General features: G+C 38.8%; 2 protein-coding genes across 5 annotated transcripts in view; one reads left to right on the top strand and one right to left on the bottom strand.

Annotated features, from left to right (window-relative positions):
• LOC132973115 (carbohydrate sulfotransferase 6-like) overlaps positions 1-27697 on the bottom strand; it is a 366303-nt gene that overhangs the window by 224122 nt on the left and 114484 nt on the right. The gene's annotated exons all lie outside the window — the stretch shown is intronic.
• On the top strand, positions 3226-25120 carry pax6a (paired box 6a). 4 transcript variants are annotated; one of them, XM_061036352.1, is made up of 12 exons: positions 3226-3351; positions 8898-8951; positions 10260-10283; positions 14799-14929; positions 15554-15769; positions 16774-16936; positions 18934-19089; positions 20334-20416; positions 20516-20666; positions 21967-22076; positions 22255-22396; positions 24084-25120. In XM_061036352.1, the coding sequence occupies exons 1-12, from the start codon at positions 3339-3341 to the stop codon at positions 24164-24166; spliced, it is 1326 nt and encodes a 441-aa protein (XP_060892335.1). In that variant the 5' UTR covers positions 3226-3338; the 3' UTR covers positions 24167-25120. The 4 variants fall into 4 exon arrangements, with proteins under 4 accessions (XP_060892335.1, XP_060892337.1, XP_060892334.1 ...); XM_061036351.1 differs by lacking the exon at positions 3226-3351 and adding an exon at positions 3390-4457; XM_061036354.1 differs by lacking the exon at positions 10260-10283 and having other exon boundaries at positions 3228-3351.

Genomic DNA, 27697 nt, shown 5'->3' with positions numbered 1-27697 from the left:
ACATTTTGAATTCAATACGAAGACTCATTTGGCATCGGGGTGCCGTTGGCCTAGTGGTTTGTGTATACACCCCATGTGCATGGGTTGTGGTCCTTCAGGCGGACGGCCCGGGTTCAAATCCAGCTTGTTGCTCTTTTCCTGCATGTCATTCCCCTCTCTCTCTGTCCCTCATTTCTGACTCGATCTGCTGTCCTATCTCTAAATAAAGGCATTAAAAGCCAAAAATAATATAAATTAATTGATTAATTAATTAATCAATAGGCCTACATTAATAAATAAATAAACGCACTTTGAATCTGTTGTGTGACCTTGTTTCAGTAAAAACAGCCAAACCAAAAACCAATGTTTTTCTTGTGAGGAAATTCTTTGTTTTTAAAGCATAAAATAACTGAGGCTCCTGGAGACAAGAGAAAAAAAGTCTGATGACAACATTTTAAATGCCTTGAGTCACATCTCAATTTTCCGACATGGTAATATCTTTTGTCTTAAATGTCATTAAATGTTGTTAAATTAGCTTCATATCACTGAAAGAGAGCGAAGGGAAGAAAAAAAGTGTGCTTGATTATTATTAATATGGCTCGTAGAGACTATTAATATTACTGACTCAGATGTCAGGAAACATCAAAGTGAAATATGTGATTATGAACATGAACAGTCAGTGGAACAGGTATAATTATTCCGAGAGCTATTGAGCGCAGAGTGAAAAAATCCTTTATTTAAAGTGAAAGTGAGTTAAATGTTAAAAAAACAGTATGAGGATTTTTTTAAGGCCCATTAAGTTAGTAAGTAAGTAAAGTGTATTTATACACCTTTCAAGTTCGGACGTCACAAAGTGACAGACATTAAACGCACACAATTGCTTACATTACATTAAAAGGTCACATATTATCCTCTTTTTCAACAAGTTTAAATGAGTCTCAAAGCTCCCCAAAATATGTCCATGAAGTTTCTTGCAAAAAATCCACTCTGATCCTATGTTTGATCATGTCTATAAACCCCTCTATTTCAGCCCTGTTCAGAACAGGCTGTTTCTGTGTCTGTGGCTTTAAATGCAAATGAGCTGTTTTTGACCACGCCCCTCTGGAAGAGCATGGGTGGCTCGGGCTTTCTCGCTCCATGCCCTACTGTTTACAGTGAGAAAGCAGACTCAGGGGGCAAAACAAACATCTAGCTGTGGGAGTGTCACCCACCTGAGGGAGGGGTTACTGCCCTTTGTGATGTCACAAAGTGAAAATCTCCAAACGACCTGTTTGAGCACACATTTTCTGAAAAGTGGAGCAGGCAAAAGACAGAGAAGATGGACTTTTCTTATAATTGGTGGGTTTGTAGATAGACGAGGGACACATATTAGTGTTTTAAAAACATGGTTAAATGTATTTTGCATAATATGTGACCTTTAATACTGGTGCCTTTATAGGACCAAAAAAAGGAAATCAGACAATGAGAAAGAACTTTTCTATGTAGTTTTCTTTAATGCCTGTTTTTGGGTATGATGCTAATAAAGTGATTTACATTAACCAAATAGCCTTTGATTACATTGGTATATCTGCAGTACTATGAAGGCAAGTTGTGTTTGCCATTAAAAATAAGCCAAAGATTTTTTTTTCCAATAACACAGACAAAAATGGGATTCAACACTAATCAGAAGCCAACTTTTATTTTTACCTTCAAGAGGGTTATTAAATTTGTCTTATTTATGAAAGACTTTTCAACACATCCTTTACATTACTAGAAAAAGGTAGTTTACGATGTAACATTGAAGTTGATCCTTCTGTTGATTTGTTACAATATGGACAATGGGCCTCATTCACGTTCTTAAGAACGTATTATTACTAAAAGAGTAACTTAATCCCAGAACATCCCGCCTGGGATTAATCAGATCCTATGATTGGGTATGTTCATTTGTTATAGTTTACAAAGTTTAAATGCCATCATATTACAGGTATTATCTCTTTGTGTGCATCCTTTAAACAGCTGCACAAAAAAAGGAAAATAGTATTTAAAAGAAGTGAGGTGTCTCTCTTTCACTCATTGCCCCAACCAATATTTGCCAGATCCACATCTTTACAACACCAGGCATACCTCCTCTGTCCACAGGAGGTTGACAAAATCAACACAGATGAAAACACGTTTCTTTAATTTCAAACATTTTTTAAAAAGTCAAATCAAATTGTTTTTAACTCTTACCAGAAATTGCTTCACTATAACTAATATTGCTAACTTTAGCAGTACCTAGATTGTCAAATTTTGATATAGGCCTATAGGACCCCCTGACCTGACACTGACAAGTAGCCAATATTTGACAAGGATAGAGGTGAAACTTGTTGCAAAACAACACTTTGCACACAGCCCTACAAAGGTTAAAAAAAGCAGCCATGATTGCACAGGAAAAAGAAGTGACCAATCAGTAGAAACAAATAAGGCCATATCTATGTTCTGTCCCAAACTGTGAGTCTGCACTAGACAAACAGAGTGAGTCTGTTGACTTTGACTATAAAGTTCATGTTTCAATGATTATTGAATATTTATTTGTACTGCGTCAGTCTAACGCTGTATATGTGACACTTTCATGTCAGTAGTAGAGTGAAGTGAACCGAAGTGGTGTGAGGGATGGAGTGCAGGATAGTGATCACAGGAGTACCCCCCCCCCCCTGACCTGACACTGACAAGTAGCCAATATTTGACAAGGATAGAGGTGAAACTTGTTGCAAAACAACACTTTGCACACAGCCCTACAAAGGTTAAAAAAAGCAGCCATGATTGCACAGGAAAAAGAAGTGACCAATCAGTAGAAACAAATAAGGCCATATCTATGTTCTGTCCCAAACTGTGAGTCTGCACTAGACAAACAGAGTGAGTCTGTTGACTTTGACTATAAAGTTCATGTTTCAATGATTATTGAATATTTATTTGTACTGCGTCAGTCTAACGCTGTATATGTGACACTTTCATGTCAGTAGTAGAGTGAAGTGAACCGAAGTGGTGTGAGGGATGGAGTGCAGGATAGTGATCACAGGAGTACCCCCCCCCCCCCCCCCCACACTCATAAACAAGCTCCAGCTCTCACCATTGTGGCTCAAACCCTCCACCCTTTCCCCCTTTCTCTCTCTCTCTCTCTCTCTCTCTCTCCCCATCCTCTTTCTCTGTGACAGTCTCTCAGCCCTCCCACTCATCTCCCTCCCCTCCCCTCCCTCTCTCCTCCCTCCTCCTCCTCAGAGGAACAGCTCTGTCCCTCTCTGCACTTGTCTCCTCAGTCAAGGAGAAACTAATTGGAGGAAAGAATAGAAGAAAGGAGCTGTTGGAAAACTAAACGAACCAAAACTTTACTTCTCTACAGCATGCCACAGAAAGGTAAGCTCGCTCTTTCCTCTCTCTCTCTCTCTCTCTCTCTCTCTCTCCCTCTCTCTTCCTCTCTCTCTTTCTCTGTTGCACCCTCCCTCCCTCCGTCCATCTCTCCTCTTTCACTCTATCAGAGTATGGAGTTAAAACCTTACAGTTTGTTTTACACATGAGGATAGGAGAGTAAGTGATAGTGAGAGTAGCGCAATAAGAAAGAGAGAAAGAAAGAAAATAAGAAAGAAAGTTAATTAAGAAAAAAGAGAAAAAGTAACTAAAAGTTAAGACAACAGATGAACAGCTGAAAAGATGAGGACAGCAGGATGAAAGAGGAAACAAATGAATTTGGGGACAGAGTGTCAAAAAAGTTCTGAAGAGGGAGAAATACGTTTTGTGATCATCCTCTTTCCCTCTTTAGTCTGAATGTTTAAGAATCAACAGTTCAAGAGGAAATGACAGGGACTAAGACTTTTTTTTATTTGAGATATGTTCAATGAATTGATTATAATAAGACAGTAAAAACTGTTTTATTATGGGGAGTAGCCGTTTCGATGTTCTAAATTCAGCATTTTCCTGTCAAAATGTAAAATCAAGCTTTTGTCAACAACATTTTTGAATCCCATCAGGAAATATATAATTAAATCAAAGAAACATAGCCTACATTTTGACCCAAAAAAACTGCTGAGACGCTTTGTCCAACCGACTAGATTCCACATATAAATTGATATGTTGATCTGTAAACTCATTGTCCAGATATTGTAATGAGCCAGCCTCGGAGATATGGCTACAGACTTCGTATGAACTTGTTTTAGTTGAAAATGTCCCATGCACGTCGCTCTGTTCCCACACTTCACTTCTTCTTTGCTTGGTATTTGCTCGGGATTATTTTTTGCCTGAAAGACAAAACTGTGGGCAAAGAAACCCCATAACCAATCAAACACCAACAAGAACAACCTCAAATCACCTTTCGTTGGGGCTTTGACGCGAGCGCGCGAGGTGATGCCGCCCGCTCCTCATCGACAGTGATGGATGTGGATTAATCTCAATCAACTCAGAGCATATTCTCTGCTGGATTAAAACAACCGTGCAGGAGGAAAGGAAAACCATGGTGCACAGAGGAGGTAGAGAAATATACTCTAAAATTGCGAGCTGCTTTTATTGCACTTTTTTATGTTCATGTAGAATTTTCTTCTCATGATATACCTTAATTAATGCATCGACTTTATTTTGCCCATTAGGTCCGGACAATATTTTCGGCATTCTGTCAACAACATTGTTGGGTTATAGCCTAGGCCTACAGCAAATTAGGAGACTTTATTTAAAACAATCCATCTCCGACTTTAGTACAAGCCCAACGTTTAGTTTAACTTGAGTTTATATGAAAAAATGTTTGAAGAACATGTTGCTGAAACTTCTTTATTTATCCTGATCATTAAAAATGAAATCTTTTAATGAGACCTTTGGATATCGTTGATATTGTCTGAAAATGTATGTTGACTAAATGTTTCTTTAATTCATTTTTAAATTGAAAAAATAATTAGGGGTTTATAAAAAATAACACTCAACAGGTTTTTTTTTTATTTGTAAGCTTAGAGTAAATGTTCAGGAGGCCATTGCTTGACTTGTTCGAGGCCTAAAGTAAATATCACTGAATGTCGTAAGGGCCTTAACGGTGTTAAAACCACAACTCTTTTATAAACGTGATGTTTTCTTTATGTTAAATAAGCTGTTTATATTGCAAGAATTTTCAAATCAAATCAACAGTAAACAAGATGATCAGGTTGTTAATTGACGATCTAATTAAGGCAGCTGTTAATTGAGGTCTTAATGAAATTTAGGCCAATTAACTGCATGATTAATCAGGTCAAAATGAATTCATACAACACGTGAATTTAAAGCATTTGATTTGCGTGTATGTGTGTGTGTGTGTGTGTGTGTGTGTGTGTGTGTGTGTGTGTGTGTGTGTGTGTGTGTGTGTGTGTGTGTGTGTGTGTCATGGGGATGAAATCGGAGACGAGCGAGCTGCTGCTTCCATATGTTATCATGAAGAGATTTACTGCACGTGCACAAACGCTTCTGTATAGTCTGCCACGCGCACCTGAGCCACATCCAACCTTTAAGCTCCACCTTATACCAAAAAGGATTTCACTGGGCTGAGGTATTATTATTATTATTTTGGTAACAGGCAGAAAGGGATTGTTTTTTTTCTTACATTTTTAATTAATTCTTTACTTTTTTGGAAAGTGGGGTAGATTAAATCTCGATTTTTGTCCCTCCTTGTTAGATTTTATAGTTTCATATTATAGCCTAGTAATATAAAAAAACATAGGCCTATCAAATTATATGTGTATGAGTTTTGTGATCCGTCATTGTCGGCTGTCACTTATGATATCCTTGAAAATGGCATAAGACATTGTTCAGTGCTTTGTCCATAAACGGGCCTATTTAAAGCCTTGATGCATTGAACTTTGAAAAAAGGCTAACAGGAGAGGGAATAAGCAGAAATCTACTGAGAGCCGAGTTATCCTTCTTCTTAACGTCTCAAGCTCTTTCTTTTTGTCTCTCTTTTTTTCCACTTTTGATGCGCGCTTTACAGATCGGATAGAGTTGATGAAGTCTGTTTCAATGCTGGAAAAAGTGGGAGAAAGTAGCCTAGAGATGTTGAGCCCAGAGAAGGAACACGTGAAACAACAGTAAACAAGATGATCAGCTTGTTAATTGACGATCTAATTAAGGCAGCTGCACAACAGAACGTTATTCCATTGAAATATCCAAAACTCTGTAAGCGACATTTCTATCAGAAGGAGAAGCTTGTAACTTCAGGTAGCCCAGGCGCCGCTGCATTACCTTCTCAATACTGTTAGATAAGATGAGACTTTGAATTTAAGTTGCGTGTTGCTTATTGTCACATGCTGTTGAATCGTCTTATTTTTATTATCATTTACTATGTAAGTCATTGAGCTCGTTTATCCTTAATAGTAAGATATTGTAGTCTTTCAATTTGATTCATTTTAGCAGCCTCAACTCAGATCACTAAAAAAATGCAGTTAAGATAAACCTAAACAAATTCAACAATGATGATGATGCTTATTATTATGAATATTACTTTTATTATTAGGCTGTTATTATTCAGGGTAAAGCAGCAGCAGTGTCGTGCAGCAAGCTTCATGTCTCTCTCGGCTCTTTTCTGCTCATATCAGCGCGCTGAATACGGCCTGAATGAAACTTTTATATTGTCATCAGTGTGTTCAACAGAACTCCTTTATGTCACTTGTACTGGTCAAATTGGGCTCCCCGCTGCGGTTTTGTGTCGCGGGTTTTTTAACGAGCCGCAGCTAACGAGGCAACGACATCAGAATCCCGCGGACACACAAAGCCTGCTGGGTATTTACCGAGCCGAGCTGCGGCTCCGCTCCTCCGGCTCTTTGTCTCCTTTCACTCGCAGAAAGCGCTGAGTTATAGCGGGGACAAGGTGCCCATAGACGGCCTATGTGTGTGTGTGTGTGCGTGTGTGTGTGTGTTCTCTGTGTGGCGCTGCTTCATGTTCATTATGCAGGTTGTTAATGACAAGAGCTTCAGAGAAGGAGCTGCTTTGAAGCCTTTATTTGTAAGCTTTTTTTTCCTTTTTTTTTTTTGCCAATCATAAAAGGCTTTGATTTTGAAAATTGTGATGTAGCATAATGAATGTCACGAGCTTTCAACATGCATGAAAGCCAACAGATAGTTAAACTTCTCCTTCCAGCACATTGCACTTTTGGTGAAAATGATGGAGAACCTCACACCCATTTTAACCTTAATCCACCCCATAGAGCCCAGAGGAGTTTCTTTCCTCTCACAGGTGTTTTTTTCTACGATGCCAGTTTTTCATTGATCCGTTTTTCTTATGTCAAATCATTGTTTATGTTTTAATTTGTGCTTTTTATTTATTTTTATGTTTGTGTTTTTGTGCAAAAATAAGATTAGAGCAGATTTTCGTCCTGGGGTCTCGTTTCCATGAAGCAACCAATTCATTTATGCAGATTAAGTACACAGAACCATGAGTCCTCATTTTATCAAGGCCTGTTGTGTTTTGATGAGACTTAAAACAAAATTGCATTGATGTGAATTTGTTTGATTTGCTCCAGATAATTGCAAGTAATTATTTAAGTTTCAAAAGATTTATATTAAGTTCAATAATGCATTGATCGATCAATGGAGAAGAGCAGCGCTGAGCCAGTTTTGTTTTCCGGATGAGCAGGTGGCGGCATAGAACCGGCATCCAACTATTTAATTGTTAAAGGAAGCAGGATGAAATGACATTTCATAAAAAGTCAGTAAAAAGGGCACAGGATTATTCATTCTTCTTATTTTTTTCACAGATAAAAATAAAATGTATCAAAAGAAGTTGTCATTTGGTATCTTACGTCTGAGGCTTCATTGATAACTGTGAGAGAATGTGCCTGAAGCTGCTGAAGCATTCAAAGACAGTTTTGTTTGGATTAGTGGGACTCATTGTTGGCCCTGCAGATGCTCTTGAGCGAAAACAAGCCCCTCTTTCTGATCTAACTTTATTTTATAATCCGTCATGAAACCTCTGGATGTGTGCTGACTCCCCTCCAGCATATCAGCCAATCCCCACTCCTTACTGCTAATGTTCTTTTTTATGTTATTTTTATAGAGCGCATCAACTGTCCCTAACAGTGTCCTCTTGATTTTGAATGATCAGAGGGAAATTTAAGTTAATCAACAGTGAAGGAGGTGATATGAGGAGCCTTTTAAGAGTACCAAATATATATACAGTTCAACTTTAATCATATTTTCTGTTAAGGTCCAAAAACCAATCAAGTGGCCAGTGACAATGTGGCTTGCATTAATGGCATTCACATCCTACATCTAAAATCAGGCTCATTCTTCTCATTGATATTTTATTATAACTAATAACCTTTTTAACCAGTTTGTACAACTGAGGTTACAAATTAATCCATTTATTTTCTCTTTGTAGGAGCCCAAATTAAAAAACTCTCAGAATAAAAAGATAATAGGAGATCGATCTAAAGGTGCAGTGTACCTCAAACTGAGTGCCTGTCGTTGAGCGCTCCTTTCTGAAAATCCTTCTGCAGGTGTTCACAAAATTAATGGATGAACATTAAAGCCTGTTTTCCAAGATTAGTGCAAACCCATCGTGCAAAAACCACAATTCCTAATTATGTGTAACATATTTCCAGATGTATAACAAAAGAGCAGATCAAGGATGGACTCGTATGTCTAATGTACTCTGGGAGCTGGAATCCCCGACCAGGACTCATCTGTGCTCATAACTTTATGGACATCAGCATACATTAGCGTATGAAGCAACCTCAGGACAGTTTGGTATTCAGCCATTCTGTTGAGACACTCTCTAAAGGTGTTTCTCCGTCCAATTAAAAGGTGTTTTTCTGCAAACGTATGAAGAAACTTCTGCAGGACGGATGAAAAAAAGAGCTGGCTTGCTCGTCCCTTCCTGTCAGGGAGGGAGTGTGGTGTATTGTCAATGCATGTTCTGAGAATCACAACAATAAAAGTTTATTTCCTTGTTTGCACAGATTTCAGAAGCCAAACAAGCTGGGAGACCGGGGTGGCCTCTATGATGCAAAACAGTGAGTTACATTTCTAAACTCTCTGTTATTATGTGATCATTCATGATGTGCATGTTACATTATCTATAAGTATGACAAATGGTTGTACTTTACTGGTATGTGTCCCCAAAAGCTGGTGTCCAGATGAATATAAGACATTTTTTTTAAAACACAATTTACTGACCCACAACTGAGAACTGCTGCTGGGGGCCACGTTCAAACATGATCAGTTACCTGATTGGCTGTCAATTTTGAAATAGAAAACACTAGTAAACCTAAACAACATAAACAACCAACTTCCAGAGCTGGAACCTGCTTCACCGCGTTACATTATAATTCATCTGAAAGTGTGTGTAGTGTAATCATTTTGGAAGTGTAAAAAAAAAATCCCTTAATATTAAAGCAGTGGATCCCACCCTTTTTTCCTTGTAGCTGAGCCACCCCCCAGGAGCCTGGAAGAAAGTGATACATTGCTTTTAAAAATTAACATAACTTTTTTAGAAGTTTTCACGTGTAAAATACATTTGACAATATGCCTAAACACTTAACTGATGTTTTACATGCTGCGTCATGTTGGTTGTGCTATTTGTGTAGCCCTTCAGTGTCTTGCACACTGTTCTTGTCTTGTCCATTATGTGATCACCTCCCTTCAACTCCCCGCAAAATCTTCATGCGCTTCTTCTGTGTATGTTCACCTCTGATCGCCAACTACTGACGTCGTACAAGAGAAGCCATAAACCGAAAGCTCTCTTTGAAGTATTTGAATTTTTTTTGGGCCCATCGTTTTGAATTGTACATATTGGTAATGATTTTCAATTGTATTTGGCGAGGTATTGTTACATCCTTACTGTGCTACATAGGTTAAATTCCTTGGGGTCCAAATAACAAAAGGGACAAATTACAAGCAACTACTGGGGTCTGATTTTTTTGAATGGGGTTTGGGGTGGGGGGGGGGGTCTTACCCTTTGACAAAAGGTTGATCTCTGTAGGGATCCTTTCTGTAAAGTTGTCAGACACTTAGAATAAAAATCTGAGCCTGGTCGAAACAGGAACAAGAACTTGGTCAGTTGCGTTTGCCCCAAGTGATTACATCCTTGGCAGTATTTTAGTGCTGCAGCTTTGAGAAATCAACTGGAGCAATTTCAACACTTTTTGTACCCATCATTCGTTTAATTGTAAAGTATGTTAAATCAAGATCCAGGTCTGAAAAATGACAGTTATCCTCTAAATGAAAAGCTGGTCAGTTTGTAACATTGGTGCTGCATAAGCTCAGTGGGTGGAACTGACATTGAACCCCACCTGCTTTCTTCTTTCTTACTGCGGGACAAGAGGTCCACGCTCTCTGCAGTGAAGGTGTGTGAATTTCTTCTCTCTTATGTGTCTTCTTGCTTTTTTTTCATTGTCCTGCCTCTCCTTTTTCTGCTCAGTATCAACCCCACAACATTACTACCCCCCTCTAAAAATCGACCCCTCCTATATCTGCTTCTACCCCTCGCACCCATCTCACCCTGAATATTAGTAAATGATGCTGCTGTTTGTTGTTCTGCAGCATCAGGTTAAATATATCATCACACCACCTGCACTCCAATCAATTCTAATTCCAAATTGTGAAAATGGAGCAGCTGGAGGTTGTTGGGGAATGGCTAAAGGTGAACCAATATTCATTTTGTTAAGATCATTAGTGAATTGAAGAGCAGGTTACATTAGGAATTGATTGAAATGAAAGTGGGTTCAATCAGCTCGCTTCATTCTGTTCAGCATCTCACCAGCTCTGTGCATGTGAGCAGGTGAGTGATTGTGTCATCATATGCATAGAGAGGTTATGTTCTGAAGCTACACATCTCCAGCCGCCCTTTGAATATTTTATGACCTCTTGTGTCTTTCCAGCAGACACGGTTGAGGTTTTGATTTGGTGTTGACTAACAGTTGATGTCTCCAGTGTTCCTCTAGTCTTCTGTGTGTAGGCTCTTTTTCTGTTTTCCTAATGAAGTCTGTGCTCAAGCTATCACATGGGATGTCACACATTGCTCAATGCTTTCAGCCCAAAGGGACTTTGGATTACACTTGTTGAACAGATACAGGGACAAATTAAATCAGCATAGACTCAGTAGAGGAATACCTTATGTCTATAAGTGTTAGCTTTGATCAACAGTTTGTTGTTTACCAAATCAAAGAGGATGAGGTGGTGTCCTTTCTTCTGTTGGTCAGATGTGTCACTGTTGGCAGTAACACTAGCGGTGATGCATGATAATAACAAATGCAAACAAAACCTTTGTCTTTGACACTCGACTGCTGCTTGTTTCCACTCAAGGCCCATCTTCTAATGATTGTTACATTTCCTAAATCAAGAGATTATAGATTCAAATAATCATATTTAAACAAGGGCTGTATTGTATATGTTCTGCATTTAAATTATGTTTTAAGTCACAGAGTGTTACAACAAAAACAGGTTTAACATGTTTGTCCTTCCATTTGGATAATGTATCAATAATTTCAGTACATGGTTAAACCTGGTTCATCGTTAAAAGTGCTCAGCTGCTCTTCCCAGAGGCTCATATGCTGTGTGTGTGTGTGTGTGTGTGTGTGTGTGTGTGTGTGTGTGTGTGTGTGTGTGTGTGTGTGTGTGTGTGTGTGTGTGTGTGTGTGTGTGTGTGTGTGTGTGTGTGTGTCACAGAGGGACCACAGCCAAATTGACTCCATATGTCTGTCTATTATTGAGTGTCAGCGGAGGGAAGCCCGGGTGTGCTCCTTTGGGAAATGACACTGTGATTAACATTTCTACGGCACAACCATCAACCCCAAAACACCAAGTAAACATGATGTGAGGCAGCGTGACGGAGAGTTAGGGGGTAAAGTAATCCACCAGCACACCTAAAGTCCACAGTTTCTGCAGGGCCGTGACTCTGACTATAATTTAATTAACCAGAAGAGAAGTTCAAAGCTCTAATAGTGTGAGCTGTAGTGGAATATGCATGTCATCCGTCTGTTTTTCCACTGGAGTAGTTCTCTTGCAATAAAGGAAGAGAAGGTGGGTCAGAATCTGTTGTGAGGATCTAAATAAAAATCCCCAGCCAGGCTCTTCTCTTCTTAAAGTTAATAAACAAATCCTTTTGTCAAGCAATAATTTAAAGTGTCTTTCAGCTTTAAAGACAAACAGGGAATAGATAACCTTGTTACCTTCAAGTTGCATTGTTTGCAATATTGCCTATCATACTGTTATATGAATTTCATTTCCCATCCATTTTGAACACTTTTATGAAATTACACACGCAATAGACACAAAAAAGACTCAATATACATGATCTGACAATTAATCAATAAAAAATAAAATTATCTACTATTTATAATACCCTTCAAACCAATTTTCAATAATAAAAAAAACTCAACATAACGCTCAGAAGTCAGTCAGTCAGCACGCTTTCATTCGTCATGTGTCATAGTGTTGTGACCTTTTTGGTTAAACAATCAAAATCGTACCCTAAAATGCCCTAATTCATCTCATTTTTGCCTTAACTCTGAGAATAATCCTACAGAAACCCTGATGTCTTCACACAGATATGATTTTGTATTTGTATGTGAACACAAAGGCAAGGGGCTGAAGTTTTCCACCGTCTTGCAAAGCCAACCACAATTGAGCTTAATGCTCTTTTTTAAGTGTTGTATATCTTTGTATTTCTGACTATAAATCTTTCACAGTCAATCAGCACAACAGCATTGGATGATGGTGGTAAAAACGTTCCAGCCCTGCAGCCTTGAACACTCAGGACTTTCTGCTGGAGAGCACCTTCTGAACACATCGGCTTGTTCATAAGAAACCAGAAGTACATGTTGACGTTTGATATTCCTGAAGAACTCGACTGTTTCCTTATCAAGTAGTTTTGGTGCTTGAGCCAAATGTGGGCACCAAGATTATTGATCAAATACAGTGCATCAGTTCATTTATGAAAAAATAAAGAACATGACTTGTCATGTCAGTAAAATGGTTCAACTTTTTGATGGGTGTGGGTGTGGGTGTGGGTGTGGGTGTGTGTGTGTGTGTGTGTGTGTGCGCACGCGGGTGTGTGTGTGTTCATGTTTGTGTTGGCTGGTTGAATGATTTATTAATGCCCTGTTGAGAGGTTTATAAATCTGCAATATGCTTTCCCCCACAGAGCCATTAAGTGACAATAGACGATTGATTCAGTAAATCCCTACTTAACCTGGACAGTGTCACAGCACAGACTGCAGTCTGCTGCTGCTGGTTAGAGAAACATGGCTGACGTGCAACATGTTGATCAGGAGAGACAGAACAGTTAAAGCTTTAAACAAAAACCTTTCCCTAGAAGCTGGAGTTTGGCTGAAATGCTTAAATTTGCTTTTTGTTGCCCATATATCAGTGTTACTGCCCAGCAGCAAACTGTCATATCAGTGTTTTGTGCTTATGATTGTGAAATGAAATGTGAAGGTTTAGATATCAGAAAGATTTGATACTATATCCACTCATCTAACCTACTGCTACTAAACTTAAGGGTGATAAAATAAAAAAAGTTGATATTTACTCCTCTTTATATCCAAGATATTTAATTGATCTTAGTTGAAGTTTGGGGATAAACAAATCACTTGTGTTCTTGGCTGTCTGACTGTGGATTATTGTTTAAAAATATATATGTATTCAAGAGTAATGTTGGAGGTCTTATTCAACAAACAGGCAAATGGTATCAAATTTTACGTGTTTGATATAACCAGTAAAACATTATTTATAATGATGCTTCAGTGTCTTCAGCAGAAACCTGTGGTCGACGCATAGATTGTATAAAACATGGACATAGTAATAGTAACGTCACCCATTGGTTTATGAAGCTGACCTTTGAAGCTAATCGATGTCAGTCGCCATTTTGGAAATGCTGTCTCAAACTTTAAGTCGACCTAGTAACAGGTCAAGATCTGGAGCTCCAATCAGTCAGATCAGCCACGCCCCTTAATAATTTAAATGGTTCTGTATGTGACCAACAGGGCATTGCAGCAAGCCTCTAGTGGACACTTGAAGAACAGTTTTTTTTTGCACTCCATCATTGGCAAAGCATTTCAACAGAAGGGTCAAGGCAGCTTTTTAATTAGTTATGAATAACAGATTTGTTAACAAATTTAAGTATTTGTGTCAGCAAGCATGAATTTAAAAATGTGTTCGAACTAGAACTGTGCATGCACTAACAATAATATTTAAAAAAAAGGCAGATGGCATTATTAAAAGAGTCAGAAAAGGAGCTACGATTGGTCAGAGGCATTGATGAGGCAAGCAAACACAGGTCTTAAAACCACTTAGATTCTTGTTTTAGACCAAAAGTGAAAACTGAATTATATTAACTGTCACATGTTATATCAATAATGAACATTTCCTTATATTTTATTCCAAGAACGAAGAACACATTTAGGGTCCAATATTTCCCCATAATCTTGAGGGACCTCCTTAATATAAATAAATAAATAAATATATGTTCATCCTGAGCATCTATGTGAAATATATTATAGTCACTTTTTCTGGCTTATGAACTGGCTTGAGAGTATAGGTTGAAAGAAACCAGATCCGTATTCCAAAAGTCTTACTTGTGTTGTAAAAATAAAACAAGCGTCCACACCATACGAAACTGCACTTTACCTGCATTTCTCCTAATCTGCTTAAACCTGTGTTCCCTGCTGGCCTTGTTCTTCTTTCCCTGCATGTGCCTGATCAGTTTGGCTTTTTAGTGCATTGTATTTAGACATATTTTTTTCCACTACAGCTCAAATCTGCGCCAAATTAGCGATGTTGAAGTGATTGTTCAGCTGATACAGATCAAAAAAACCATGTGCAAAAAAATGTCTTAATGCTTTCTATGTGTGTTTGTGTAGGTCACAGTGGAGTTAACCAGCTTGGAGGTGTGTTTGTGAATGGAAGACCTTTACCTGACTCTACCAGGCAGAAAATAGTAGAGCTGGCACATAGTGGAGCTCGACCCTGTGATATATCCAGAATACTACAGGTAAAGTCGTCAAGGTACCTTATTCTGATGTAAACCTGGTTATAAGTCTACACAAAGCCTACATTACTGAAAGATTTTATACTTTGAGGTTTGATGTTTCTCCAATGCTGTGAAATTACACCTCAGGTGAATGGTGGCTTTTAAATTATATGCGTTCATAATGGGGTGGGGGTTGGTAGAGGACCTTTGTACAGCATTTGATAGTAATTATTTATTAGAAATATCCTTTAATAGCTATGTGTTGAATGTAAGTTACCAATAAATAATGCTGGGGGTGGGGATGGGGGATGATTGATGCGAGGAACCAGAGCTTTTGTCTTTTTTATTCCATTCACTCCTTCGAAAACTGGGAACTATATTACCTATGTGGAGCAACATTTTATTTTATCTTACAGTTAAAACGGTTAATCCTTACCATCTGATTTTTTTCATTTCAAAGTTTTAAATCTTCAGCTCAGACAGGAGCATAACTTTCTCTGAAGCAACAGAATCTTTTATGCAACCAAAGTTTGAAATACCATTGGACCATCGCTACAATCATTCACCAAAGACAATCCATTTGAAAGCCAATATATTCCCCCCTAGCCCCATTAATGTTTCATATGTGTCATGTTTTACATCTAGGTGTCTAACGGTTGTGTGAGCAAGATCCTGGGCAGATACTACGAGACCGGTTCAATCCGTCCTCGAGCCATAGGTGGGAGTAAACCCAGGGTGGCCACCCCAGAGGTGGTGGGAAAGATTGCTCACTACAAGAGAGAGTGTCCTTCCATTTTTGCCTGGGAGATCAGAGATCGACTGCTGGCTGAAGGAGTCTGCACCAACGACAATATACCCAGTGTAAGGCCCTTTGCTCTTTTGCCAACTCATGTCTGTAAGGTTTATGTAGGACAGGATAGTCAAAACCCTTGATGGTCGGCTTGCCTAGCAGATGTGGCCTGATGTAAATAGAACAGGTAACTGCAGCTCTAAAAAGCATACCAACATTTACAATTGGTACTATCGAGTTTTCAAGTAATTGGAAAATACCAGATTATGCTGAACTGCTGTATACTAAAAATATAAACAGTACCGAACTGTGCTCAAATTAACCTGACTGCTTTTAAGGCAACCAGAAGTCAGTGACAGATCACAGGAGTTGGTAATCTATCAATTCCTTGACAAGTTTGATTGTTGGTGATGTTGTGTTATGGTGAACTCGTTCTCATTTTGGTAAAGTCAATCTTTAGCACAGAAACAAACTATTTGACTATTTGGTTTACTGTACCAAACTGTACTCAGCTTGGTGGAAACAGGGCTTTATATTGGGTAATCATGGGACTTTTCTGCTTTGGCTGAAATGAATAACAAATATGAAGTTCCAAGACTCCTCTGGTGGATTGCATTCACTTAAAGTAGTGCCTGCTTTGACATTGAGAGGCTCAGATCATTACTTCAACTTTTTAAAAAATAATAATAATGAGAGAAATAGAACATGTTTGAACTTTTTTTTTTTTTTTACCAAAACCACCCATTTGCTTTCCAGTCAAAGCCATTAACTCCACTGACTGAATGTAATTTTTACCTCACAGAATATGAATGATGAAGGCTTACCCCGGCCTCTATTGGTTTGTTGGTTTGTGTCACTGGGTAGTGTTTTTAAAAGCAACCCAGTGATGTGGAAGTAACAGATCTCATTAAATCTCATAAGTGGTTCTAGAAATAGACACAATGAAGCTGGATGAAGGTTGACTTTGGGTCATTAATGCTTTGATTGGGTTTAGACAATACCAGCTTTCTTTGATGCTTTCAACCAAAGGCTTACGTTTCCAGAGAATTAATCATGTTGTTGTGTTTATCGCCAGGTTTCTTCCATTAATCGTGTGCTCAGGAACCTGGCCAGTGACAAGCAGCAAATGGGCACAGTGGGCACTGAAGGGATGTTTGACAAACTCAAGATGCTCAATGGACAAAGCACCTGGGGAGGACGTTCAGGCTGGTACACTGGGACTACAATCACTGCTAATGGTATGGTATTTTGTACTTCTGCCGCTTTACTAGTTCTATCACCACTACAACAGTGAAACTAAACTCACATTTACTAGTCAATCAATCAATCTTTATTTGTATAGCGCCAATTCATAGTAAGAAATCTGATTTTTTTTTGTTGACTTGATCTCACGTCAGATTCACAACAAATATGTGTACCCTCTTTGCTGATCTGCATCATGTAGTAGCCACAGTTAGTTGTCCACTTTTAAAATTTACTATGGATTCCCATTATATGGAACAGAGGACATATTGTTTGGAGTTGACATGATCAGCCTCCTGTCCTCATCTTTCACTGTGTGGCTGAGGGCCCCATTTGTTGTATGGACTAGACTCATATGCTGCTGCTCCTCCTCCAGCACCCTGGGACTACAACAGTGAAACAAAGTCATGCACGGTCTGCAGCATGTGTGTGTGTGTGTGTGTGTGTGTGTGTAGGTGTGTGTGTCTGTGTGTGTCTGCATGGAGGAGGCAGAGGGTGTGTCTCCACTCATTTGTGTCTCTTTCTGCCTGACTGATTGTGACACTGAGCAATGGCTTCATTCTGTTTTGCAGTCTCTGTCTGCTGGGGATAATGAATAATTAGGCTAGCACCGCAAATAACATGAGTTCCACGGGGAGCTGGAGTCAAGCTCCCGTCTGCTCAGAGATCTGCGCTATGAAGTGCCCTGTGCCATCACTCATCTCTTACTTACACGCATGGCTTACTTTCATGGATGGCAGTTTTACATATTGTATTGTCTGCTCTGATCAAAGGAGGGATTTTAGTGAAGTAATACAGACAGAGGCTTATTATTATAGTTGTAATTGCTAATAAACCTGTGGAGGCAATGTCTTACTTAGCATGTAATAGAATATTCAAATATCTAACTTGTAATATTTACAATGCCACATCTATAAAATTGGTCAAAACATTTGTAGCATTTTAATGTGTTACATACAAATTAGTAAAAAGACTGTTAATCTGATAAAAGGATCATTTGACCCAAAAATGGAAGAGAAACCAAAGGCTACGTGAAAAAACACAATGCATATGAGTGAGTAAACAATGGTATGAGTACCTGAATGAAACAAACCTCACTCATTTGTATCCATCATTCTCATATTGATATCAAATGTTAACATAACTGAGGTGGCTGAAAATCATCCAAACTGGACTTTGGTTGTCCAGCTGAACAGAGACATACACTTCTATATCATCTACATTACAGTTGTAATGTTCTGCATGCCGAGTATTAAAGCTAAATAAAAAAGGGCAAAATCAAAATCACTCCAAAAAAAAGCCTTCTTCCAGTACAGTAAACCGTTACCCTTACAAGTGTTATCTCGCGACACTTTACAAAAGAGCATATGGGATAAGATGCAGGAAGGATTTCTCCTCTGTATTCCTCCCGTTCCTGTATCCACACTTTCTTGCCGCTGAGGTGGAGGTCGGAGCAGGCCGTGCATGAATGAGGACGGCGGTGGTTGTGGGGACGACACAGTCAGACGGTGGTGGCTAGGCGTCAGGGACGTCGGATGGTAGTAGTGCCAGATCACCTCGCTGAAGGTTTGGGGAGCTCTGTCAACTCGAGAGCCTGGCTTCTGCTGCCGAGACAAGGCCTACTGGGCTTCTAACACACTTCTACATACATAGGTCCAACAATGTCATAATACTCATTCTGTTGAAGCGCTGGAGCTGATCCCATGGCACTCTAATTAATGGACTTAAGAAGTGTTAAGTCCCTGTTAGGAATTGGTGCTATACAAATAATGATTGATTGATTGATTGACTGATTGATAAAACTCCCTGAAATTGTTTTATAGCACTGGAATTTAACGTATTCGACCAAATATTCAAACACGGATGATGTAACGATTGATTAACCTCTGTTATCTGACAATCTATTTATCAAATTCTATCCTGTTCTGATCAAGTTACTAAACTGAATTAATCTCTAGTTATTATTTACCCTCCTCCTTCTTTTTGGCCCCAGAGTGTCCACAGGCAGACGGAGGGGAGGAGAACACCATCTCAGTGAGTTCTAATGGTGAAGACTCAGAGGAGACTCAGATGAGACTTCAGCTGAAGAGGAAACTGCAGAGAAACAGAACGTCTTTCACTCAGGAGCAGATAGAAGCACTGGAGAAAGGTAACTCCTGTTTTTCCTTGATAACTTAAGAGACTAATATCCATGCATTTATACGTGTGGGTTATAAATAGTTAGGAGCTGTCTTAAGTGTCGTCCCTGTGTAAATGTTTTTTTGGTTAATGTGTATCTGCATAATAGCATGGAGCACTTTTTCCAGTTGGTCACATTGGTTAAGTTTGGGCAAAACTACTGTTGTATGGTTTAGAAAAAAAAAGATAATGTTTTGTGTGAAAATCCATATTAATGTCAGCAAATTTACCAACACTTACATAACTATCTATGTCCAATACATGACAGAAGGCCAAAGGTCAACACTGACTTCCAATCCCAGAACCAATCTGCTGTCGTCTAATGAAGATAGCCTCTGAAAGCGAAGGCCAGTGTTTTAGGGCTTCCAGCATAGCCAATAGTTAGAGATAAGGGACTTCTGGACTTTTTCCACATGTTACCTGTTGATTTAAGTCCAACTAGCAACCTGAGAAGCAAGAAAGGACTTGGTGTAAAGATGAAGTCAAAGAGCAGATTTTTAGGCCTCCTTAGGTCTTTAACACTTAAAATGGAAACCAGGACCACAATTCAAAACCAGTTTTTTTTTTTTTAAATGCAAACACCCAACATCCGTACAGACCCACCATTGTTCCCAATTGTCAACTGTAATCTCTGTAATAATTAATGTACTCTGACCATACGATTGCCACCTCATTGATCTGGCTAGCACCTTCCATTCACTGCTCTTTGGCTACTGTGGCCTGGGTAGAAACAGGACTTTCTTTTTCTCCCCTTCATAGCATTAGCCATGATACAGATGTGTCAGATGAAGAAAGGATTAACAACAGAGCAATCTGTCTCTTCTGGGAGTTAGAAACAAACGCGGTCAGAGGCCTTGGGTTGGCAAAATTAATTCATGTAACAAAAATTACGTTAATCAAAACCAAATTTACCGGACGTTAAATGTTTCGATAATCATATTTCAAACTAACCTCAACGTTAAAAATGAATCAAAAATGAATGGCAGATAATTACTGGGTTAATGGACATGTGCTCAGCTCTAAGCATTTGGTCATAGAAGTGCAGTCTGCACAACTAAAACCTTATATATACTGTATACCAGACAAAAGGAATTACTGCAAAAGAAGTCACAGCTGATGTTGGTAATCATTGCTTCACGATAACTTTTACTAATTCCACCAAATATCTGATTGAATAATTTCATCATATTATGACACTGTGTATTCTTCTTTCAGAATTTGAAAGGACTCACTACCCAGATGTTTTTGCCCGAGAGCGCCTTGCCAACAAAATAGACCTCCCAGAGGCGAGAATACAGGTAGGCTCTATAATATATATACATTTTTGGTGTATAAGTCAGTTAGTGGAAGATTTGGTTGGTTTTAAGGAGTAACTGTAAACCCTCTTGTATGTGCAGGTTTGGTTTTCCAACAGACGAGCAAAGTGGAGGAGAGAGGAGAAGCTGAGAAATCAGCGTCGGCAGGTGTCCAACTCCTCTAACCATATTCCCATCAGCAGCAGCTTTAACTCCAGTATTTACCAACCTCTACCCCAACCTACCACACCAGGTAATGACAGGGAATATACTACAAGTACCTGCATGTATTACGAACACATGACTGGTTTTATATATTTTGATACATTTTTCGCCAAAACTGTATTTTCATTGCGTGACATCAGGCCTTTTAGACAACACTTTAGATTGTCAGGATGGGTTAGTTGCATTGAAAAGGCAGTGTATTTGAAAAATCTGAGAAATCAAAAAAGCTGTTGTCATTTGGTGTCATTCTATTACCTATTACATATAATGTACTAAAATATGTTTATAACCCATTTATGACCTATTAAACCAGATTAAACCAGATAAGGGCAGTCATAAAGGGTACCTTGTGTCAGCCACTAATGAGACCCTGAAGTATTCACTAAAGCATCCATTCAAACATACATAACAGCATTTAAAGAACCAAAACAGATATATTGCCTACAAACACACTTAGGATGATAAGATACATCAGTAGGATAACACACAAGTGTTTTCCTTTTTGCAAAAAAGCCTGAGAAGCATTAAATTATGATTACACAAATACATCAAATGACACGCAAATTGAGAACCTATTTCACATAAACACAATCATAAAAACTCAGGTTACTCATTCTACTTTCTCTCTGTTCAGTCTAATACTTATTTTCAGCAAAATTAGAGACAAGGTTGACTTTTTTCCAGATTCAACTTCAAAGATTGCATCAACTCTTGAACCTGATGTTGGCTGACTGTGTTTCTGGGCATTAAGACTTAGCCTAAAGGGAACATAACACAGATGTTATTTAATATAGATTTGCTTCTAGAGCTACAGGCTACAATCTTTCCCAATATGAATCCCAATAAGACATTAAGAAATTAATTAGGAACTAGAATTCTGAGGACTTTTTAACTGAATTTACCTTTACTTGGAGAGATGAGTGGAGTTGTATACTTGTCAATAGTACTAATAATTACAACAGAGATGCTAAATGGCTTGGCCCCTTCAGTGAAAAACCAGTGCAGGCCAGAAGCTAGGCTATACGGCTATGCAGATGGGGCCTAATGAACTAGTTTAGCTAATTTTCAGAAAAACAAACAAAAAATATGTAAGTTTATGTTATATTTTTAGGGCATTACTTTGCCGTCAGCAAACCACTTTGTTTTTGCACTCATAGAACCTTACTTTAAAAAAGGTACTATCTCTATAAAGTAATGATGATTAATTACATTGACATTGAAATTTTCCCCTGTATCTGCTGGTGTCATTAAGATATTTGTTTAGTGTTTATTGAATGTTTATTTTCTAGGAAACTGTTCTTATCTTTTCTCGCTCCCTTTGTCTTTAGTGTCCTTCTCATCAGGATCCATGTTGGGAAGATCAGATCCAGTCCTTTCCAACAGCTACGGCCTTCCAGCCATGCCCAGTTTCAGTATGGCTGCCAGTCTGCCTATGCAAGTAAGAATATTTTTCATAGCTTGTTGAATAGCCTTCCCTGTGCCAAGGGCCATTTTTCAAGTGAAAGCTTCTCATGGTTAAATGAGGATAATGTTAACAGAGTTAAGTGGTTATTAATATTTTAATAATATTAATAATTCTTGGAGTTTTGATGGCTTTTATGATTTTATGTTGTCAGGCATCCAGTCAGACCTCATATTCCTGCATGCTACCCACCAGTCCCACCATAAACGGAAGAAGTTATGAGACGTATACTCCTCCACACATGCAGCCACACCTTAACAGCCAGTCGATGGGCTCCTCTGCAACGTCGTCAACAGGTAAGAAGTAACTAAATGGTTACAAGTTGATACTCTACAGGCCCTCCAATCTCCTCTGCTTGTGCTGGAAGATCAATTTCTGTGGTGATTTCTTGATTCTGTATCAAAACTTTACCACCCAAACACAATGCTCGTCAATGATGTGACTATTTCATCATTGCACCATATGGGTTTCAATATTAGTGTTGAAATGGTGTTCCTTTGAAGTGGTATTGGAATAATACACATGAAAACTCATCAAACATTAAGACAATTTAGGAGAAATGTCAAAGTAGTAAGAAAACTGAAGATGAAATGTGTCATTGCTCTCTTTTGGAAAAAACATGTCATGCCCCCACATCAGCATCTGGCTCAAAGAACTGTCATCCAGTCTTGCACTGGAAAAAATAATGTTTAGTCTTAAACATAAGCTCAGTGACTTCTACAAAATCTGGGGCCTCTTTTTATGCTTCCTTGAAAGTAAAGGTCTAACCTAAATCTATGAACCCTCTCCTCAATTTCCATGTTTCTTCTTTATTTCTCATTTCACATAAAATTCTGTACTGTATGAACACGTTTGTACCAAAAATGTTTGCTATCATAACCATTCTTTACAAATAAATGACAAAGCTTGCTTATACTGCACTATTGTTTAAATACTTGCTGCACTCTGTATATTTTATATTAATTGTATGGCATATAGCTCCTACTTATTTTTCTTCTTTTATGGTTAGATATATGGAGTGGGGAGCTAGTTGTACACTGTTGGTCAAAATAGTACTAACAGTACTAATAGTATTAGTATTGTAAAATGGAAGACCAGCTGAGTGTCCTTGATTATAATTAAGTAATTATTTGTTCAACCAATGTTACATCACAGACCTCGTGCTAAGAACTGTCTCTTCTAGTCAGACAACAAGTGTAAAGAACCAAACAGACTATGTAGAAGTTAGCAGACAGCAAGCAGGGCCAAAATAAGAAAGAAGAAGCAAAGAAGGTTGCAACAAGAAAGAGTTTAAAGAAGCCCTTTAGCGACGAGCACAACTGAGGGAGTTTAACGGTCTGAAAAGTGACGCCAGAGTCGCCGTCTTTCTGTTTTTCTACATTCAGAAAGTTAATGTAAGTTATTTACATATCGCTAAATGTATTTTATAAATATGAAAGCAATGTGCTGGTGTCCACTCTCCGCTGTTTTACGGAGCAGTTGTCTGGCGGTGCTCGTTCATATGTGTGGGGGCGCGTGGCGTTTGAAGGAGCCTCGTGAGGAAGGGCAGGTTCAGATGGAGCCCTGAGGAGATATTTGTTTTCTTTCCAGGATTACCAACCCTGCCTTCAATGTCTCCTATTAACCAAACCTATCCAAATGTTCCATATCAATGGTTGTGAGACTAAATCTTCAGCTTTTAAGAATGACTTACATGCAATAACTAACTTACCAAACTGCTATAAAGCTTGAAAAGTCACACACTGATTATAAAATATTAGTTTGTCAATTTAACCAGGCAAAAACAAACAAACAACAAACTGTTGTATCACCAACTATGGTAACCCAGATTACTCTCTTACTTGTCAAGAGCAAGTTATTTCATCAAAGGAGGAAACAAAAGAAAACTGTGATGCTCTTAAAATAGACTTTGCGTTAAGCTACAACACATCTTTAAGTCTGCTATCTCATACTTAAACGACCACTTTGTTCTCCTCTCCTCAGGTCTGATTTCTCCTGGTGTCTCAGTTCCAGTCCAGGTTCCAGGAAGTGAAGCTGACATGTCCCAGTACTGGCCACGACTGTAGTGATCAGCAGCAGTAAACGTTGCAAGAGAACTGTATTGGACATCAATGCATGACCAATCTACTACCTACTTTACAACCTGAATGTAAAAAAAAAAAGGACCTGTGATTAACTGAAACAGACTGCGCAGCAGCAAATAATAATGAAGAATTGAGTCTCATTGATGAATGCGAGGAAACATTTAAACCAAATTCTGGACACAAGCAGGAAACAAGGAGCGTGTCTACTCCACTCTACCAATGGGAGGATCTTATTATTGTTAACCAGTAATGGTTCAACTACACCTGATCTTGTGGAGCTCTCTTTTCGCATCAGTTACTGTTAAAGATCTGTCTGTTGAGAACCCTCTTTTGCTGGCCCAGAAATGAAAGCTACAGACTGAGCTGTACTCAGGAAGCTCAGGAACGTGGACCATCTAATGCTAAAAAATTATACAGCTCGGTATCCATTTGGACATTAGGAGGGAGAACATATTACCTCTTCTGTCAGTTCCTTATTTATATAATGTTGTATTTGTATCAAAGACAAAGATGGTGACTGAATTGTAAAGGGAAGAAGTGTCTAAAACTTGAACTGAACTGTCTTCTGTGAATTTGTTTCAACAGCATATTCAAAAAGGCCTGTCCACAAATGTGTATAGAATTTCAGAAAGTGGATTCTGGTGAATTGTGTTTGGTATTGTAAAATTCTTGAACTGGATGTGATCTGCTTACTAGCATGGACTCTCTTTCATGACCTTCAAATGATGTCTATTAGGAGGGGTTGGGGGATTCAACATTTACCATCAATTAAGACAGGAAGCAGAACAAGTGATGGCTTATATTGTGTCTGTAATGTTAATCTGTTTCTAATTTCAGAGTGTAAAGTATTTGTCCTCTCCAGTTATCTTGGGGGGTTCGATAATAAAGACATTTGAATCAGGAGAGACAATTGAATAAAGAAAATTATTTATTACAGTGAAATATGGAAATGTTTCTTGACAGAAATATTTTTTTGGCGCTTGGACTCTATGGGGTGGGCGATGTGTAGGAGAATGACAATTCTGAGCGACGGCAGAATAGATCCCCCATGGAGTCCAGACACTGGTGGTGGTGAAGCTGATGACTTGATGAGACCGAATGAGATGAGAAATGATGGATGATGATTCTGCGAGATGGCGGTGTTGGGGAGGTGGAGGGGCACACGAAACATCAGCATGAAGGAACTAAGGGAGAGAAAGAATCCTATTTAAAAGGGGAGCGGAACGATGATAGGTTGAAAATAAGGGCAGAACACCATGCCATTGGTTAGATGAGTACCGCTGATGAGACAGCTGATTAACCAATGACAGCCCCAGAAAATGACAGCTCAAGAATGACAGCGGAAACGTGAGTAAGCGTGCAAAAAAAGATGAATGAGAAAGACCCGATCGTGAAGGCAGTTATATAGTCTTCCTGACTGAACTTATGCTAGAGCTTCATTTCAATTATATCATTTATTATTTTATTGTTTTATCATACAAAAATATGGTCTGCTTGTCCACGTATCAGCTGGCGTCTTGATTTTGGAATGAGATAGAATGCTCCACTGCGCTTCAACATTGTTGCGGGAAAATGTGGTATGTTAGGTCACAGGTCCTTGACCAATATAACAGCCAAGCTACCGAAAAGATATTTGACTCAGAAAACGGTGATGCTCCCAAAATAGTACTGAAATGAGGTTAAACTGCTTACAATGCTATTACAGGGCTGTTACTGTCCAACACTGTAAAGAACACGGTAGAGAAGAACTAATTGGCTTTCATTGGACAATAATTAAGGTTTGACTAATCTCTATAAACAGGATCTGGACATAAGTGTCTCTAAAAATCTAGTCATTGACATCATCTCTCAACTTCAAACCAACTCTCACACCTGACAATATTGTTGGACTATGACTAATGATGAATACAATGAAAAAGTAGTCTTGGTTTACAAATCCTTTACCAACTAACTAATTAACCACAGGCTCCACAGAAAGCACAACAGGCTTTAGCACCTGAGGCTTTATTGGGTCAGACGACAGTCGAGGGTTTGAAGTGTAGGTGATATAGACTTGATTTCCAGTGACATCAGACAAAAACATTACGATTAGCAACATTCTAAATTGTTGATCCTCCAAATTTCAGTAAAACTGACAACACATCACTTGGTTTAAGACTATATTTTAGAAGTATGGGGTGGCTATGGCTCAATGGTAGTGTTGGTTGTCTCTCCATCGAAAGGTTGGCGTTTCAATCCCAGCTCCTTTGTTCTACAGGCAAAACACTCAATCCCATATAGCTCCCAATGGCATAGCTAGCATACAAATGTGCAGTGGCTCAGTGGTAGAGTCGGTCGTTATTCAACCGGAAGGGCGGGGGTTCTATCCGCATCTACCGGTTACATGTCCAATGTGTCCCTGTGCAAGACACTTAACCCCAGTTATAAATGTGTATGATTGTGATTGATTAATACTGATGGACACTTTACATAGCAACCTCTACCATCAGTGTGTGAATGGGTCTGAATGTGTAGGTGTGACCTGTGGTGTAAAAGCGCTTTGAGTAGTCAGAAGACTAGGAAAGCGCTATACAAGCTCAAGTCCATTTACCATTTACTTAAAACTGGCAGTCAATTGACGTAGCATCCTCTGCTATATGCGTGTATGAATGGGTGAATGTGACACACTGACAAGCAGTGTAAAAGTGCTTTGAGTGTTCATAAGACTAGAAAACCATGATTACAATACAATCAATTTACCATTTAAGTGGATTTAGTCACTATGATGATGCCTATTGGTTTGTGGAGTACTTTCTTGACATTCAGATTTTAGCGTTGCATTTTTACTGCACTGCTAACAAACAAACGTATGTTCAACCTCAAAAGGTGCATCACATTTTTATACCTAAGAGAGGCATTGCTGAAAATAAAATAAAATATTTTAATTGACGCTCTCCATCAGGTTTCTTCATTCGTTTATCTCGTCATTTCTTTCTGCCTTCCATCGGCCGGCGGTTGGCTGCAAAATGAGAATGGGGTCAACCTCTCCTCATTTCCCTAACAAAAGACTGGAAAAAAAAAGTGAAAGAAAGAGAAGCTGATGGCTGTCAAAGAGAGAAAGAAAGAGGGGATCCAAGACAGATGACCTGCAGCTTCACTGTGAAAAGTTTCATTCCATTACATCTCACACAATTCACATCGTGTCAGCACCTATCAATTACGGTTTGCATCAAACAGCACAATGGGAGCTCCATAAAGTTATCACTCTATCCTGTTTATTTCACCAAACGACAGCACGCTTATAGGAAACACCCAAATGGACCGTATTGGGCACGGGTTGCAGCTCTCACGCTTCCACTGAGGGTGTTTACTTTAAAGCCTAGGCTAGCAAGGCTGTTGTCTGGTTTAAAATAATTCATTTACTAACATTGTTCTGTTCTGAAACATAATCATCTGCACTAATAATGACTTCTGTGGAAGGTTTGATGATTTCCCCTTACATCCAGTAATCACCTGAGACTTTGAAACTCCCTG

Source organism: Labrus mixtus, chromosome 4, assembly GCF_963584025.1.
Source record: "Labrus mixtus chromosome 4, fLabMix1.1, whole genome shotgun sequence".
In the NCBI taxonomy this organism is placed as follows: Eukaryota; Metazoa; Chordata; class Actinopteri; order Labriformes; family Labridae; genus Labrus; species Labrus mixtus.
Note: the sequence above shows the minus strand (reverse complement) of the source record. Positions and strands in the feature narration are given on the sequence as shown.

Bases quoted from the DNA above. Each gene is read 5' to 3' on its own strand.
- pax6a (XM_061036351.1), top strand. The intron at 16,937-18,933 runs GTATGGTATTTT...TTTTGGCCCCAG, and splicing joins GACTACAATCACTGCTAATG to AGTGTCCACAGGCAGACGGA. The intron at 20,667-21,966 runs GTAATGACAGGG...CTTTGTCTTTAG, and splicing joins ACCCCAACCTACCACACCAG to TGTCCTTCTCATCAGGATCC.